Below are 18,358 nucleotides of genomic sequence, written 5' to 3'. Positions count from 1 at the left end.
TGAGGTTTTACTAATTTTTTGGAGTCTTATGGCATGAACTCATTGACTAACAGTGCAATATGTTCCGTAATGAGATTTAAGTGAGCATATCTAGTGCTTTGAGCGGACAGCTAATGGCTGTTAAGTCTAAGAAATTAAAAATAAATTTTCGAAAACTTTTTTGAACATTAACCAATCGTAAATTTAATTTCGTGAACTGTATGTCATTCTCTGTGATGAGAGCAGCCTCTTCTGTCCTACTGTAACCAAATTTGATCTAGTTGGCGGTTTTATCTTCTCACTTTTAGTAATATGACTTCAATGATACAACATTTCGAAAAAGTTTAAATTTTTTTTTAATATTTCCGTATTATTGGTTACTTTTTAAATCTTATCACATTATCCTAAAATTGACAGCTCCTATTGGCTTAAATAAGACGTTTAGTGGATTACAAATAAGTTGTTCAGAGAAAAGCCTATGGTTTCAAACGGCTTCGACATTTTCTTCCCGCAATTCTCTAAAATGAAAGTAATTTTTGCAGGAAATTTTCACGTAAATGTAACTGCAATTGCAGATACGTTCAGGTACCCTGCAGGTAGCGTGCAAGAACGCCAAAACACCTGCACAGTTCAAGTAAATTGATCTGATTTCTTCAGAAACTTTATCTGCACGTTTTTAGAGTGTAGTAATAACCCACTGCGTATAATCTAAACATCAACCAGAAACTTGTTGTTTTGGTTTTTTTGGGGTTAAGAGTTTTGCAAAATAGTCTACTAATTTGATTGTTTTGAAAAGTATTGCAAATATTTGTCGGCCTATTATCCCAGTTACTTACTTATCAAAAACTATACCTTTTCATAAGAGAGTTAAGTATTAATTTTTTTGGTTTGCCCAAATTTTCGCTATTTATACTGGGGAATATACTTGGAATATACTTGTGGGAAAGATCCGATGTCTGTTGCTAATAATTCATTATAAAATTGGTCTTTTGTGTGCACTTGAGTTGTTGAGATGCCCAAAAATGAACAAAATAGTCATGATTGCTCTCTGCCATGTCTAAATTCTTGTTTTTTTTCTATTATTCCCTCAACGCAATTATTTTTTGTTTAGGTATTCAATCTTTTCTCTCAAAGGTTTTTTCTGCTGTTTAGAGTTTCCTACACGGCTCAAACACTGAAAAATATTATTTCTGTTCTGTAGCATAGAATTGAAATCCCTCAGCGTATTTCAGCGCTTTTTTGCGTAATTGTTACAAAACGTTAATTATGAATGTAAGACCGAATTGAATGATAAGAATTTCGGTCATTTTGTGCACTCAACCTAAATAAAAACTCTACTGAAATTCGAAGGCGTTTCTCACAAAGTTTTATCCCATTTCAGCGCATTATTATAAAAGATTTTTAGCAGAATTTTTGAAAATTTCAGCGCATTCATTGCTGAAACTGTGCTGACATATCGACTCCGGTCCTTATGACTAAGGATCGTGATTTTGATCACGAGACTGGTTGGCAGTCCGTCAATGAAAATGTTTTGTTCCGAAATTTGAAAAAAAAACGAAGTTTAAAATTTAAAATATTTCAGCCCCAACTTGTCAACTCAAGACAACACACTACCACTACACATAGGGGCCAAGTACGCTCACAGAGAAGTGTGCAGACTGTTGATAGAAAGTGGAAGTGACCTCTACTTGGCGGAGATACAAGGTGGAAAATCCGCCATCCACTTTGCGAGTGAGGGAGGGGACTTCCAAATTGCACTTATGATCATGAAACATATCGATCCCAAACAGCTATCGCAAAGTAATTTTTTAACTTCAACTTTTCTTGGCCTTGGAGCTAACAATAGCGTGAAAATGTACAATTGCAGAAAAAAGTACTATTTAGGCCTAATAACTATTATTCCCAAAAAATTGTCAGCGATAATTTTCACAACTAGGGAAAGATCAAAAAACATAATTCTGTAACAGATTCAAATATGCATCTGCGACATCAACACAAGGCTGAAGTCATGCTGTTTGTCATACAGTAACGCGAGGAACATAACAGAAATTTGATTAAATCATCAGTTCTGAATCCTTTGACGCTTTCGTTCAGTTTTCTTTTTTGTCCCAGAGAGCAACCAGGCAGACACCCCTTTACACCTGGCTGTGTTGAGTGACAACTTTGACCTGTGTCTGGAGTTGGTGAGATCAGGAGCAGATGTGCATGCACAGAACATGGAGAGGAGGACTCCAATGCACATCGCTGCCTTAAAAGGCAATCAACACATTGTGGATCTCTTGCTACGATATGGAGCATCGGTACTTTAGTTCTCCCTAGATCTCCCTAGATAAAAACTAATGCCAAATTTGCAAACATTTGCAAATTTTTGCGCGATAATGCCAAATTTGTAAAAAATAAATTAATAAATAAATAAGAAATACGCGGTGAAATTTTTTTTTTCACCGCATTTCACCGCATTTCTTACGAAAATTCACCGCCAAACCTCGACCCGGGTTGCAAATTATCTCTTCACAAGGTCAAATTTGCAAAATTTTCCAAAATAATGTTAAGTGTGCAAAACTTTCTATAATTTTTTTATAAATATTTGCAAATTTGACATTAAGTTTATACTAGTGCTTACCACACAATTTATAGTAATAGTTACTATATGTTTGTATGAATCTTAGTTTTCCCCGCTTACTAGGCATATAACTTTTAGACCCCCAGGCGCCAGGTCCACGTGCTATTTTTTACGTAGTAACGTGCTGTACAACATCACATAAATTGTAATTGAGGTGCATAAAAAACACTGGGGACATAGAATATATCCCACTTTTAAAACCGTACCAGTTTACTGAAGTTAACTGGACTCAGATTAAGGAAAATTTATATAGACGTGTTCTAACAGTGGACAAGGAAACAATTTCCACAAATTCTAGAAAGTTTGACATCGAAAAAAATTTTAACTTGAATAAATTAAAAAAAAAACATCATGAAATAAATTAATTGCGAAAAACTTTTCAGGCGGATACAGTTGACATTCTGGGCTTCACTAGTCTCCACTTGGCAGTTATGTCCACCAATGTCCACCTAGTCCACCAACTGATCCAATTCAGTGATGACGTCAATTGCAAGTCACGTGACGGCACAGCACCCATTCACATCGCATGCAGAGACGGTAGGAAGGCCAGAGTTTTGGAAAAATAGCCGAACGTTTAACTGGTTTTCTTAGAGGCTTTGGTATTTCTTAAGAAACTTGAAGGCGGTGACAAAGCTTCATTAAAATGAAAAAAAAAACTCAATTGCGTACCCTTGTGAGTGGGAGCGGGGGGGGGGGAAGGTGGGAGATTTCGCAGTAATTTTGTTCACGAGGACAAGAAAAAATAGTACTTTTGATTATAATAAAAAAGAGTCTTTGAATTGACGAGTTAGAAGAAAAAATCATTTTAATAGCTTCGAGCAAGTCAACTAATGAATGATTCCAGTTACATATGAGGGATTTTTCTTTCAGGTTCCTTGCCGATGGTGGATTTATTGACCTCAGAGGGTGCTAACTTGATGTCTACAACTGTACATGGGGTTCAACCTATCCATTTAGCTGCCGAAAACAACCATCTGGAACTGATCCAGAGATTACTGAATGAGACTAACAGAGTGCCTGTGAATGTGATTGATAGTAGCAAATGGACTCCATTGCATTATGCGGCTGCAAAGGGGCTGCCAGAAGCTACCAATTTACTTCTGTTGCATGGTGAGAAACGGGGTCGAATGTCGTCCCTAAATTCCTCCCAATTTTAAGAACGGTGGTGTAATTTGTCTGAGGGTGTGTGTGTGTGTGTGGGGGGGGGGAGGAGGGGGCCCGGACCAAACTCCAAGTCTATATCAGTACTGGGCAAGTCTAAATACAAGTCTTACAAGTCTGCCAAGTCTTAACCAAGACTTGGATAACACTTGGAAGTTGATTCCCAAGTCAAAACCAACTTTTCAAAAAAATTCGAGTGAAATTTTCGAATTCAGAAAAATTTCGCAACGTGCCACGATTTTGGCATTACTTTTTGCCACTTTCCTGGGGTGCTAGAAAATGATGCCGGGGCCATACCAAATTGTTTATTGGGTGTTTATTAGCACCCCGGGAGGGTCTATTGAGGGTATTTCAGGTGTTCTGGGCCGTTTTCAGCCATTTTTCAGCCGTTTGGAGCCAAATTTTTGCCGAAAATCGACATATATATTTCAGATCTTGAAATATCTGGGTATTCGAATCGAGGAAAAGTTATGAAGATTACTGTGATGGTTCCCATGCTGCCAAGGGGCCCAGTTTTACAAAGTTGTGAATTTTTGACGTTTCCCCGGCTATTTTAGACGTTTTTTTCGGCTATTTTTGACGCTTTTTTCGACAATTTTTGACGTTTTTTTTCAATTGTCAAGTCTTAAATCAGACTTGGATTTAGACTTGCCAAGTCTTAAATCAGACTTGTATTTAGACTTTCCCAGTACTGAAATTGACTTGGCGTTAGGTCCGGGGGGTAAAATGATGCAAAAGTGGGAGGGTAATTTGCAAGGGGTCGAAATGATGAATGAGTGCAGCATTAGTGGTAGGAATTTTCACGAGATAAATTGATCCCCCCCCGGGGGGGGGGGGGGGTAATTCGTTCACAACGCTCCACTCTTACATTGTTTTACACTTATGTTTTACTCTTACATCCCACTGTAGACAAAAAAGATGTGCACCAGAAAGTGAACACCGCAATTTCATTTTGGCGCAACGTCAAGGAACTCAATGAGTTAGGTTCCAATTTATGCATAACCATTCAGTGAAGGAAGTTTTTGTTCTCGTTGTTTTAAAAGACTTTTTTGCCTCAGGCGCACTCAGCCGTTCCAATTACCATGGAGGACTTCTATTTGCTGATATTGGTGTATTCAGATACTAATATATAGATTTCTCGGCTAACCTCGTAGAGATTTAGAGAAAGGCATATAAAATTTTCTTCAGGTAAGTATCTAATTAAGACAAAAAAACAACAGAATTAGAAGAATAGAATTTGCAAATAACATTAGTTCGATGGGCGTGGGTAGTGTTCGGAGCCACTCTTGTTGACGTGCTTGGCTTGTGTTGTTCGGTATTAGTTAATTGCTCTAATTTACCTTGCATATATATAGTTATTTCGTTCCAAAGCCTCGTTCTTTGATGTTCAAATTGTCTCGAACCAAAATTGAGAAACGACAATAAGCTTTGAACAGTTTCGAACCACCGAGGCCTGCATTTCTGCTGTTTTCATAACGGACTGCGCAACTTAATTTTTGTGTACGATGCCCCATATGTTCAGTTTTTCTCCGATACAATGAAATTCATGTTCAACGCAATTAACGCTGAGTTTTAATCGTCTAGTTTTGTTGTAAAATGATTATGTTTCACTCTTGAAATCAAAGTTTTGTCTCACTTAAAAAGCAATAAAATAGAAGTTAAGCAGTTATCAAAATTAGAGAGCAAAATAAGAAGAAAAGTAGCAAAGAAGTTGTCAAATAAAGTGCAACGCTGGTCTGAACCATAAAAGTACTGAAAACAAACAGTGCGTAGCACAGAACATGATTTATTCTGGGGACCGAACTGGATTGTTCTATTTCTTTTTTAAATCAGGGGAGTATCGAGAATGAGGGAGGTTGCAATTGCTGATCAGTGGTACGTGTAAAACAAATTCCAATAGCTGCATCGATAGTGAAATAAACAGAAAGTCACTTAGCAGGGACTTGCACTGCATTCCGCTAGACTTGTTCATGTTTTGTTTGCATTTTTAGCACTCTCACAATTTCACATTAAGACATAAAGGAAGTGTTAATAAAAATAATGAGAGCAAGATAGGCCGTGAAGAAAAATAAGAAAGACTTGAATAGAAGGGGACTCGATCCGTAATTATAGTTTTTTGCTAAATTTCTCTGACGGTCTTCAGAATTTTGCTTGTGGATATCAATTTGAGAATAAAATAAGCTAAAATAAATTTTGTTTTCAATTTCAAATAATAATAAATATGGTATTAAAAAAGAAAAATAATGAGCTGAAAAGCTGATGAGCTAAAACGGCTACGCTAACGTAAAACATAAAATCACTGAAACCAAACTTTGCGTAGCATAAAACTGAATGACTTCTCTGTTTTTTTTAAAAGTGACAGTGTTTTCTTCAATTTAAATCAGTGGAGTGTTAAGGAAAAGAGTAAAATAATAAAATGAGAGCAAAAAAGAGAAAAGCATCGAAGGAAGGCGCAATTGTTGATCAATTTTTATGCGTAAAAATATCGGTGAAAGCTGTAATCTGTTCAACCCCAAATTGACTAGGCGAGTGGCTGGCTGAGCAGATGAAAACGTCAGAGCGATATGGCCAGAGAATGATTTGTAGAATGAATTTACTAAGCGAGCGGCTGGCCAAACAGTCGCAACTTGTCTGAATAGCATGAAAGTCTTATTTGTCCAACAGTTGAAATGTGAGAAACCAACAGGAAAATTAGCTCTTTTGGATTTCAAACTGTTCTCAATGAGATTTGTTAAATCCTGTTTACGCAACTGTCCGCATCAACTTTTTGCTCTGTTGTTTTTGGAAATGAAAAACGGAAAAGAAAACAGAAAAGGTGAGATCACTGAGCGCGACTTGAACCACAGCAGTCGAACGAAATGGTTTTTTCCTATTGTTGCCCCACGCCTTATTAACCACAGCGCAACTTTTCTCTTTTTCAAGAGGTTAGAAATCTGGTCGAAATGGGAGCAACGCTTTGACGAAATAAATAGAATTCTTCTGGAGTTGGACTTGAACCATAATTAGGGGCTCTTTATACATTTCGTTTTTGTGCTATTCACAACTCTGCCACACAACTGTTGCACTCAACTCCCTGAGTTCGCTATCGTCGTTTGCACGCAAGACTTCAAAGGCTGCAAAGGCTTCGAAAGGTTGAGGTCGTATTAGGCTCAGGCGGCATCGATTGCTGACGACTGGAAACCAGCGTCTTTTCGTCACTTGGGCAATTATCTTGTGACATCTCTAGTTAAACCTAAGGCAAAGCTCTCAAAAAATGCAAATTGATTTAAAAATTTTGAAAAACGATGTATTTTATTTGCAAATAATTGCAAACAGTTTTTGCAAATTTGACATTAATTTGCAAATTTCTCACATTAATTTGCAAATAATTTTATAATTTTACAAATAAAATGCAACTGAATTGAAACTCTCATAATGATTAACAATTTTTTTTTAAGTTTGACTTTTAATTTTTTAATTTAAAAATTGGCCAAAAAATTTTCAAAAAACGTCTTATATCGAAACTTAAGGCCTCTAAATGGTTTTGCGGTTCTATCTCTCTGGCGTTTAATCCTAAATCGAAGAGGTGTCCAAAATTTCACTCGGTGGCGGCATCTTCAAAACAGAAATTAACCCAATTGGAAAGACATTTGAATCAAATTTTGCGGCATATTTGTGGTTTGAGGAGGAACAGATAACGATTGTGAATCGGCCCAAATTTTCTCTAAGAGTCCGGGGTCGACATGGCCAGACCAAAGTTACCTCTGATCAGACTATCGTCGAGCGCACACCGCACACTGCTCGAATTACAGGGTCTGGAAAAGCCTTCGAGCTCCCTCTGGTCTGTCAATAGCCTGGAACTTGTCTGATCATAGAGGCCACGTTGGTCTGGGTTATGGTCTGGATGTTGTCTGATTATAGAGGTCACTTTGTTGGTCAGGACAATGGCATGGAACTTGGTCTGGACAATGGCCTGGAACTTGTCTGATTATAGATTTGCTGGTCTGGACAATGGTCTGGTCTGTTTAAAGAAGTCATTTTGGTCTGGACAATGGCCTGGATCTTGTCTGTTTATAGAGGTCACTTTGTTGGTCTGGGCAATGGCCTGGATCTTGTCTGTTTATAGAGGTCACTTTGTTGGTCTGGACAATGGCCTGGATCTTGTCTGTTTATAGAGGTCACTTTGTTGGTCTGGACAATGGCCTGGATCTTGTCTGTTTATAGAGGTCACTTTGTTGGTCTGGACAATGGCCTGGATCTTGTCTGATTATAGAGGTCACTTTGTTGGTCTGGACAATGGCCTGGATCTTGTCTGTTTATAGAGGTCACTTTGTTGGTCTGGACAATGGCCTGGATCTTGTCTGTTTATAGAGGTCACTTTGTTGGTCTGGACAATGGCACAGAACTTGTCTGTTTATAGAGGTCACTTCGTTGGTCTGGACAATGGCCTGGATCTTGTCTGATTATAGATTTGCTGGTCTGGACAATGGTCTGGTCTGTTTAAAGAAGTCATTTTGGTCTGGACAATGGCCTGGATCTTGTCTGTTTATAGAGGTCACTTTGTTGGTCTGGACAATGGCCTGGATCTTGTCTGTTTATAGAGGTCACTTTGTTGGTCTGGACAATGGCCTGGATCTTGTCTGTTTATAGAGGTCACTTTGTTGGTCTGGACAATGGCCTGGATCTTGTCTGATTATAGAGGTCACTTTGTTGGTCTGGACAATGGCACAGAACTTGTCTGTTTATAGAGGTCACTTTGTTGGTCTGGACAATGGCCTGGAACTTGTCTGATTATAGATTTGCTGGTCTGGACAATGGTCTGGTCTGTTTAAAGAAGTCATTTTGGTCTGGACAATGGCCTGGATCTTGTCTGTTTATAGAGGTCACTTTGTTGGTCTGGACAATGGCCTGGATCTTGTCTGTTTATAGAGGTCACTTTGTTGGTCTGGACAATGGCACAGAACTTGTCTGTTTATAGAGGTCACTTTGTTGGTCTGGACAATGGCCTGGAACTTGTCTGATTATAGATTTGCTGGTCTGGACAATGGTCTGGTCTGTTTAAAGAAGTCATTTTGGTCTGGACAATGGCCTGGATCTTGTCTGTTTATAGAGGTCACTTTGTTGGTCTGGACAATGGCCTGGATCTTGTCTGTTTATAGAGGTCACTTTGTTGGTCTGGACAATGGCCTGGATCTTGTCTGTTTATAGAGGTCACTTTGTTGGTCTGGACAATGGCCTGGATCTTGTCTGATTATAGAGGTCACTTTGTTGGTCTGGACAATGGCCTGGATCTTGTCTGTTTATAGAGGTCACTTTGTTGGTCTGGACAATGGCCTGGCTCTTGTCTGTTTATAGAGGTCACTTTGTTGGTCTGGACAATGGCCTGGATCTTGTCTGTTTATAGAGGTCACTTTGTTGGTCTGGACAATGGCCTGGATCTTGTCTGATTATAGAGGTCACTTTGTTGGTCTGGACAATGGCCTGGATCTTGTCTGTTTATAGAGGTCACTTTGTTGGTCTGGACAATGGCCTGGATCTTGTCTGTTTATAGAGGTCACTTTGTTGGTCTGGACAATGGCCTGGATCTTGTCTGTTTATAGAGGTCACTTTGTTGGTCTGGACAATGGCCTGGATCTTGTCTGTTTATAGAGGTCACTTTGTTGGTCTGGACAATGGCCTGGATCTTGTCTGTTTATAGAGGTCACTTTGTTGGTCTGGACAATGGCCTGGATCTTGTCTGTTTATAGAGGTCACTTTGTTGGTCTGGACAATGGCACAGAACTTGTCTGATTATAGAGGTCACTTTGGTCCGGGACGCTCTCATCAGAGAGGGACTCGAGCGCACGTTAGTCTGATCAGAGGAGGCGTTCGAGCTCACACGTGTCTTATCAATACTGAGGCTCCGTTATGTAGGAATATTTCATTTATTAAGACGAATTTATCTTCATATAGCGTACTTGGGAAAATATATATCGCTATAAAATACGGGAATAGTTCGCTGGAGATACAGGCACGTTATTGGCAAGATTTTTGATGTATTCGATTGTTGCTAATCCAGTTTACAACAATTAATTTGTACCTGCTGTTAAATTGCCAAACCATCATATTACCAGTCAGAATTGACTTTGGATCATCCTATAGTTCAATTTCTAAACAGGTGCAGCTACCCACATGCGTGACACCAGCCAGAGACAACCCCTTCTACTGGCAGCAGCCTCCAACTCCCCCCAGACAGTGCATGAACTGCTTGGGTACGGGGCAGACGCCACTGTCGCAGATCAGGATGGATATACTCCACTACACTTGGCCGCAAAATCTGGTAAGAAATCCTCCGATTTAAATTCTGTTTATAAAACAAAGTAAATGTTTTTTTTTTCATTTTTGTTTACATTAAACACTTCAGCGTTTACATTAATGAAAATAGAAGATCAATTAACCCTATCTCAGTTACAATTGGTTGTTTTTTTAATCTCATTAAACGAATTAAAACGGAAACTTTAGAGATTAAGTTCAAGCACAGCTCGCTAGGAGCAAAATTTAGTTAAAATAATTAAGCATGAAAAACCTCGCCTCTTAAACGATCGAAAAACCAACTCAAATCCGAATTTCAAAAACTCCGGAGAATTTTGATTCCAGTCAAATGTCGGCTTGTATATTTCTATTTATCTACTTTATAAATATGATTTTTAAATCACTCTAGCAGTTAATAAAAATTAATTTATTTCAGGTGATGTAGAGGTTACTTATTTAATCCTGCGAAATTACCCAAACATCAACTACCAGCAGAAAATGGGGCTGACCCCTCTAATGTGTGCTGCTGAGGCCAACGGGGGCAAAGTTGTGAAGCTGCTTCTAGAGTTCAAAGCTGAAAAAGACATCACTGACAAGAAAGGCTGGACTGCTCTTATGTACGCCGCTTGTTCCGGAAGTTTGCTATCTTTGGAAGCTTTGCTCAAGTTAGTTTGACCAGTAATTATTTTTTAGTGCCTAGATGTTTGAAGGTTGAGAGAGAACAACCTAATGTAAATTGTGCATAAGATAAGCTTGACATAGCTTGACAAGAAGCTCTACTTGTTCAATCTATACTTGGCTAGAGAAATGAAGGGGTCTAGGAAATAAACCCCCACAGAAAAAAAACCCCACTTAACTTTAGATAGGAAATAAACCCCACGGAAGTCCCACGGGCCGCTGAGGCATGGCCAAACGCGCTAAATGCGCAGCTCTTTGATAGTAAAGTGGGGATTTATTTCCGTGGGGGTTTATTTCTTATCTAAAATGAAATGGTTTTTTTTCCATGAGGGTTTTTTTCCGCAACCAGAAATGAAACCTCGAGGAACAAGAAAGAACGTGAGAACGGGTTATAAGGGATGCCCAAATTCGAAAGCCTGAGACTGAATCTAGGAAAAAACCCGCCAGGAAATAAACCCCCTTCGTGTCGTCATATGCCGTTATAAAAGTTTAGGTAAATCAATTATCCTTTAAAACTTTCCTTAATTTAACGAAGGAAAGTTTTGAAGCATGGCCAAACGCGCTAAATGCGCAGCTCTTTAATAGTCAAGTGCGGGTTTATTCCTGTGGTTTTTCCTGAACCGGTTAAGACCAGTTGGTGAATTCGTTAGCACATTAGGTTTGCAATTAAGAGAGATGATGGTTCGAATCCAGTACTCGGTCCATATTCACAATAGTTGAGCCTACTGAATGCCTCCAACATTCGGCTTATATTTTGGTGCATAGTCAAAATTCCGTTTTCTACAAGTTAAAGTTTTTTAAAGCTTTTATTTAGTTCAGCTGTGCAAACAATTATTCATAGTTGATTTAAATAGTTGCGATTTAATAAAACATTTGATTTCACGTTATTGGGTTCCAATTTCAGACAAAAAGTGGGCACTGGAATCCAATCAAAAGTCGAAGGCTTCACAGCACTCCATCTAGCTTGTTCACGCGGACATGTCAAGGCTGTCTCCCTCCTTTTAAGATGGGGTGCAAATGTCAACTCCCTCGACCGAAAACAACGCACAGCTTGCCATTGCGTCGTAGACAGGTCAGAGGAAATTATCATATCACAAGAAAATAACCATTTTTTTTCAAAATTCTGGCAGAATCTTGCAAGATAACAATCCAGTCTCGACTGGGGCAATTACTCTCTTTTCTCAAGTGTCTCGTAGGATTTGATAGAGTTAGTGCTTATAAAGTTATTTCAGGTTTTGTTTCACGGAATAGTATAATACGGACTTAAGTTTGACCTATCAACAGAAATAGGTTTAACCCCTGAAAAATTATGTGTCTATACTTTAACTACGGATCTCAACCGCGTAGTTAACGTCACCATTTAGCCTGCCTTTAACTTTATATGTATTTTCATAAATTCCAGGCCGTGAATAGAGTATTACTTCCCGTAACGCCTAACAAACTCTTTGCCGATGTAAACACGAAGTATGTTTTTGTTCACACATTTTTATGAATCTAAAAACTTGTTCACATGTCGACCTAAGTTCTGGACCTAACTTTATATGTATTTTCATAAATTCCAGGCCGTGAATAGAGTATTACTTCCCGTAACGCCTAACAAACTCTTTGCCGATGTAAACACGAAGTATGTTTTTGTTCACACATTTTTATGAATCTAAAAACTTGTTCACATGTCGACCTAAGTTCTGGACCCCCCCCCCTACTAGAACTATAAAGTCTTTTCATAAGTCGAGGTCTAAACCTGGGTCGCAGTGAAACTGTTCCGACAGGTCAATAGATCCGGATCACAAAGTGACGTCAGACCACGACATGATTGACACGATAAGTCTGCTGTCGCAGTACGGCTGTGACATGTCGGAGCTCACATCGGACACTCGCGAAAGCGCCAAAGACATGGCTATCAGACACCAGTTAAGTCGAGATGTAGTGCTGGCTTTGGAACAGGCCTGGAGGATTTATAGCAGACACCAGATAAAGAATTGATTGACATTAATTTAGAAGCAATGCTTGTTAGCTTAGAGTGAATTTATGAATATCTAAATTGAAGTTTTTTAAACGCTTAATTCGGCTGCATGACAATTTACCCAATTCCATTTTACCCAATGCCAATTTACAGAATTCCATTTTACCCAACCTGCCATTTTACCCAACCTGCCATTTTACCCAATGCCATTTTACCCGAAGCCAACTTACCCAATGCTCTTTCATTTTTTCGCTCAATTATCGTTCGGTTGTGATAGTTTCATATGAAGTCCCACGGGCATTTAATTATATAGTGGGCTAAATATAGTCGGCTAAATATTTCGGAGATTCAATGGGTGATCAGAACTGCAATTTCTATTCAGTTTATGATTAGGATTGTGCGTCTCGGTTGCTCATTCCCGCTTATTTTTTAAGAAGAAAATGAGAAACGGCGAGAAAAGCAAGACTGAATTCGAAATTCGACACCGCAATCTGTACGTTAAAAGCTCAAAAATTTATGTGTAACAGCATTAAAAGTATTGAAAATATGAGAGAAACAAAAGGAAACAAGAAGGAAGCAAGTCCTGTTAAGAATTTTCTCCTAAAGTAACGGGGAAACGAGTGTAAAAATTTAAAAAATATATACACCCATTTCTCTCCGCTTGGAGACCCTTACTATTAAATTTCTTTGCTACTATTTCTTCGGAGTAGTGAATTAAGGGTGAAACCTCGGGCCGGGCAAATATGATGGTAATTTTCTTTGCCATCAGCAAAATCTAGCCTAAGTCTATTCATTACATCGCCGGGTTTTGGTTCTTGCTGGTAATGTTTTGCAGAACCTGCAAAATGATCACCAGCAGCCATTAAAATATCCTTTGAATAAGAGAAACCTCTTCTGTTTATAATGTAGAGACGTATTTGAGCGGTTTGTGGTTATTTGGCAGATTTAACTGCTTTTCAATTAGAAATCGATTCAGTCTTGACCACCCGGATAAATTCCAATGCGTCGTCTCGTTCTATGTTGGAGTTCTTCAGATTGTGACGTATTTCTGGAACGGTATATGAGGGATGTTCTGTTTTGAGAAGACATGACGTGTTGTTTTGTCTGAGCCATCTGTTTCGACAGTTAAGACTTGGTAAAGCTGTGAATCCTCCTAACATGACTCCATAAGAGAGATTAACTAACCTAACTCCAAATTTTTCACACAGTTATAGTCACTCGCCATTCATTTACACCATTGATCATAGTACTGATGATACTGGTCGGATCACTTTACTAGGACCCGACCCCTTGGACCTATTGAGGAGGACCTGTCGAGTAGATTAATTTTAGGGTCTCTCAGTTCTTTTTCCTTCTTATGAAATTATTTGCTAAGAAAAAGAACAAGGAGGCTCGGTAATGTGCAATGGCACATAGGGTTCCGACCCCGCTCATCCACAATTTTAGCATAATTGTCTAACAAATGAGCAACAGATAAAAAAGCCCAAAAAAACCCAAATAAGCCCAAGTATTTTTCAAAAAAAATTGTGTATGAACGATAAGATAGCCTGCAATCTAATAATTTAGTGAAGTAAAAATTGATGCATAAGGTTGCTGTGATATGCCAATATGAAGAAAGCGAGTCAAGACGAACAGCAAAATCAAACAACAACAACAACAAACATTAATTACATCAAAAACTTTATGTCCGTTTTAAAAAACAAAATTTAGCAACAAAGTCAACATATCGTGAGATAACCCTCAAAATAAACAAAACAAATTAAAAATCACCACAACAGATATTGGACCAGTCCATAAAAAGGTTTGGAAACAGTTAGAAAAAATAGAACAAAAACAGTAAAGTTAAAAAATTCAGCAAAAATTCAATTGAAACTTGCCAGAAAACGCTGTCAAAACAATATTTTGGCCCTCAAAATATATTTGATTGCGCCTTCTTCAAACACTGATAATGTATTATGTGGCTCTTCATTAGTGAGACTAGGTAACAAGTAGACAAAAAAGAAAAGGGCAAAAGTATGTAATACTTGATTTTTTTTGAAATATGAACATGAAAATAATTAAACATGAAAAGCCTCACCTCTTAAACGATCGAAAAACCAACTCAAATCCGAATTTCAAAAACTCCGGAGAATTTTGATTCCAGTCAACTGTCCGCTTGTATATTTCTATTTATCTACATTATAAATATGATTTTTAAATCACTCTAGCAGTTAATAAAAATTAATTTATTCCAGGTGATGTAGAGGTTACTTATTTAATCCTGCGAAATTACCCCAACATCAACTACCAGCAGAAAATGGGGCTGACCCCTCTAATGTGTGCTGCTGAGGCCAACGGGGGCAAAGTTGTGAAGCTACTTCTCGAGTTCAAAGCTGAAAAAGACATCACTGACAAGAAAGGCTGGACTGCTCTTATGTACGCCGCTTGTTCCGGAAGTTTGCTATCTTTGGAAGCTTTGCTCAAGTTAGTTTGATCAGTAATTATTTTTTAGTGCCTAGATGTTTGAAGGTTGAGAGAGAACAACCTAATGTAAATTGTGCATAAGATAAGCTTGACATAGCTTGACAAGAAGCTCTACTTGTTCAATCTATACTTGGCTAGAGAAATGAAGGGGTCTAGGAAATAAACCCCCACAGAAAAAAAACCCCACTTAACTTTAGATAGGAAATAAACCCCACGGAAGTCCCACGGGCCGCTGAGGCATGGCCAAACGCGCTAAATGCGCAGCTCTTTGATAGTAAAGTGGGGATTTATTTCCGTGGGGGTTTATTTCTTATCTAAAATGAAATGCTTTTTTTCCATGAGGGTTTTTTCCGCAACCAGAAATGAAACCTCGAGGAACAAGAAAGAACGTGAGAACGGGTTATAAGGGATGCCCAAATTCGAAAGCCTGAGACTGAATCTAGGAAAAAACCCGCCAGGAAATAAACCCCCTTCGTGTCGTCATATGCCGTTATAAAGGTTTAGGTAAATCAATTATCCTTTAAAACTTTCCTTAATTTAACGAAGGAAAGTTTTGAAGCATGGCCAAACGCGCTAAATGCGCAGCTCTTTAATAGTCAAGTGCGGGTTTATTCCCGTGGTTTTTTCCTGAACCGCTTAAGACCAGTTGGTGAATTCGTTAGCACATTAGGTTTGCAATTAAGAGAGATGATGGTTCGAATCCAGTACTCGGTCCATATTCACAAGAGTTGAGCCTACTGAATGCCTCCAACATTCGGCTTATATTTTGGTGCATAGTCAAAATTCCGTTGTCTACAAGTGAAAGTTTTTTTAAAGCTTTGATTTAGTTCAGCTGTGCAAACAATTATTCATAGTTGATTTAAATAGTTGCGATTTATTAAAACATTTGATTTCACGTTATTGGGTTAAAATTTCAGACAAAAAGTGGGCACTGGAATCCAATCAAAAGTCGAAGGCTTCACAGCACTCCATCTAGCTTGTTCACGCGGACATGTCAAGGCTGTCTCCCTCCTTTTAAGATGGGGTGCAAATGTCAACTCCCTCGACCGAAAACAACGCACAGCTTGCCATTGCGTCGTAGACAGGTCAGAGGAAATTATCATATCACAAGAAAATAACCATTTTTTTTCAAAATTCTGGCAGAATCTTGCAAGATAACAATCCAGTCTCGACTGGGGCAATTACTCTCTTTTCTCAAGTGTCTCGTAGGATTTGATAGAGTTAGTGCTTATAAAGTTATTTCAGGTTTTGTTTCACGGAATAGTATAATACGGACTTAAGTTTGACCTATCAACAGAAATAGGTTTAACCCCTGAAAAATTATGTGTCTATACTTTAACCACGGATCTCAACCGCGTAGTTAACGTCACCATTTAGCCTGCCTTTAACTTTATATGTATTTTCATAAATTCCAGGTCGTGAATAGAGTATTGCTTCCCGTAACGCCTAGCAAACTCTTTGCCGATGTAAACACGAAGTATGTTTTTGTTCACACATTTTTATGAATCTAAAAACTTTTTCACATGTCGACCTAAGTTCTGGACTGTGTATTTATAGTCAATAAAGACCCCCCCCCCCCCCTACTAGAACTATAAAGTCTTTTCATAAGTCGAGGTCTAAACCTGGGTCGCAGTGAAACTGTTCCGACAGGTCAATAGATCCGGATCACAAAGTGACGTCAGACCAAGACATGATTGACACGATAAGTGTGCTGTCGCAGTACGGCTGTGACATGTCGGAGCTCACATCGGACACTCGCGAAAGCGCCAAAGACATGGCTATCAGACACCAGTTGAATCGAGATGTAGTGCTGGCTTTGGAACAGGCCTGGAGGATTTATAGCAGACACCAGATAAAGAATTGATTGACATTAATTTGTAGCAATGCATGTTAGCTTAGAGTAAAAGTGATTTTATGAATATCTAAATTGAAGATTTTTCATTAAAACTCTATTCGAGGATTCAAATGGTCAAGTGTGAAAAATTTAAAAATTCATGGTTAGGGTTGTGCGTCTCGCTTGCCCACTCTCGCTTTCTAAGAAATGACGGGCCGGGAAAGACAAGACCTAATTCACAGTTGCCCAGCCCAATTTGGTCTTAAGAGCGAATAAGGTATGATCGTCTTCATCGTCGCCATCAGAGGAATACAACCTAAGTATATTAATTATATCGGCAGAACAGATGTGTTGTCCTGGTGCATTTTTCAGTTGAAAGTTAGGATCTATTCTGTTTTGCCCCCCCCCCTCCCCCCAGCTTAGTGGGCTCATATTTTTTACGCCCCCCCCCCCAGGCGCACGTGCTATGTTTTTACGCTCCCCGGGCGCACGTTACGCCCCCCAGGCGCACGTGCTAGTAACGTGCTATATAACAAAAGATTATTTGTAACTGGGGGCGTTAAAAACACGGGGGGGGGGGAAACAGAGTAAATCCGAAAGTTAAACCAACCCTATTCAAAACCCCCACAAGCCACTAAAGAGCTCTTTTAATCCATAAAAAATCTTGCTTGCTTTTGATGCAGAGATATTTGAGTGGTTTGTGGTTATAAGGCAGATTAAACACCTTTGCAAGTTGAAATTTTTTCAGTGGTGCTAGGAAATTGAGCCGAAAGGAAAAATGGCCGAATGGAATATTAGCCGAAAAGGAGATTTTAACCAATCAGATTTGAGAACGGTCGTGATATTTTGTTGGTTGTGATAGATTCATACCAAGTCCCACAGGCCGCTGACGCATGGCCAAAAGCTTATTTTCATGTTTAAGCGAGTTAGATAATTGCGCGTCCCACTTATGTTTGCTTACAGCAAATATCTCATGCAAATATTTCTGCTACTATGCCAAATTTTGACTTTTTCGGCTAATATTCACGTCGGCTAGTTTTCCGGACACCTGTTTCAGTCTTGTGACCACGATGATAAATCACTTTACGTCTCGCTCTATGTTGAAGTTGTTGTTCAGCTTGTGACAATTTTTTGAAAACGTAGATCATAGATTGTTCTCTTTTGTCTGAACAATCTATTTTGACATTTATTTCCTTGGTCAAGCTGTGATTCCCCACCTGAGTCCGAGAGATTTACCAATCTAACTCGAAATTTTTCACAAAATTACAATCTTTTCGGGAGGTGAGTTGACCAGTTTTTTAATTCTCATGTATCTAACTGCTTTTCGGGTCACAAAAAGATATGAAACATTATCTCGCTTCTTATACTTTTCTATCTTTGCTTCCGG

General features: G+C 38.8%; 2 protein-coding genes across 3 annotated transcripts in view; both read left to right on the top strand.

Moving 5' to 3' along the window:
• LOC142352986 (uncharacterized) overlaps positions 1-12,829 on the top strand; it is a 64,338-nt gene extending 51,509 nt beyond the window's left edge. For both annotated transcript variants that reach the window (XM_075405155.1, XM_075405153.1), the window contains exons 6-13: positions 1,562-1,779; positions 2,092-2,279; positions 2,986-3,139; positions 3,473-3,712; positions 9,900-10,061; positions 10,470-10,698; positions 11,616-11,783; positions 12,481-12,829. In XM_075405155.1, coding sequence (XP_075261270.1) covers positions 1,562-1,779; positions 2,092-2,279; positions 2,986-3,139; positions 3,473-3,712; positions 9,900-10,061; positions 10,470-10,698; positions 11,616-11,783; positions 12,481-12,694 — 1,573 coding nt within the window. In that variant the 3' untranslated portion in view covers positions 12,695-12,829. The remainder of the gene's footprint in view (positions 1-1,561; positions 1,780-2,091; positions 2,280-2,985; positions 3,140-3,472; positions 3,713-9,899; positions 10,062-10,469; positions 10,699-11,615; positions 11,784-12,480) is intronic.
• Positions 12,830-14,913: 2,084 nt separating this feature from the next.
• LOC142353300 (ankyrin repeat domain-containing protein 16-like) lies at positions 14,914-17,112 on the top strand. The gene is made up of 3 exons (XM_075405531.1): positions 14,914-15,137; positions 16,055-16,222; positions 16,788-17,112. Exons 1-3 carry the CDS (start codon positions 14,971-14,973, stop codon positions 16,999-17,001), a joined length of 549 nt encoding a protein of 182 aa, XP_075261646.1. The 5' UTR covers positions 14,914-14,970; the 3' UTR covers positions 17,002-17,112.
• Positions 17,113-18,358: the final 1,246 nt, after the last annotated feature.

This window comes from Convolutriloba macropyga, chromosome 14 (assembly GCF_964194025.1).
Source record: "Convolutriloba macropyga chromosome 14, txConMacr16.3, whole genome shotgun sequence".
Classification (NCBI taxonomy): Eukaryota; Metazoa; Xenacoelomorpha; order Acoela; family Convolutidae; genus Convolutriloba; species Convolutriloba macropyga.
The sequence above is the reverse complement of the archived record's forward strand: the minus strand, read 5'-3'. Positions and strand labels throughout refer to the sequence as shown.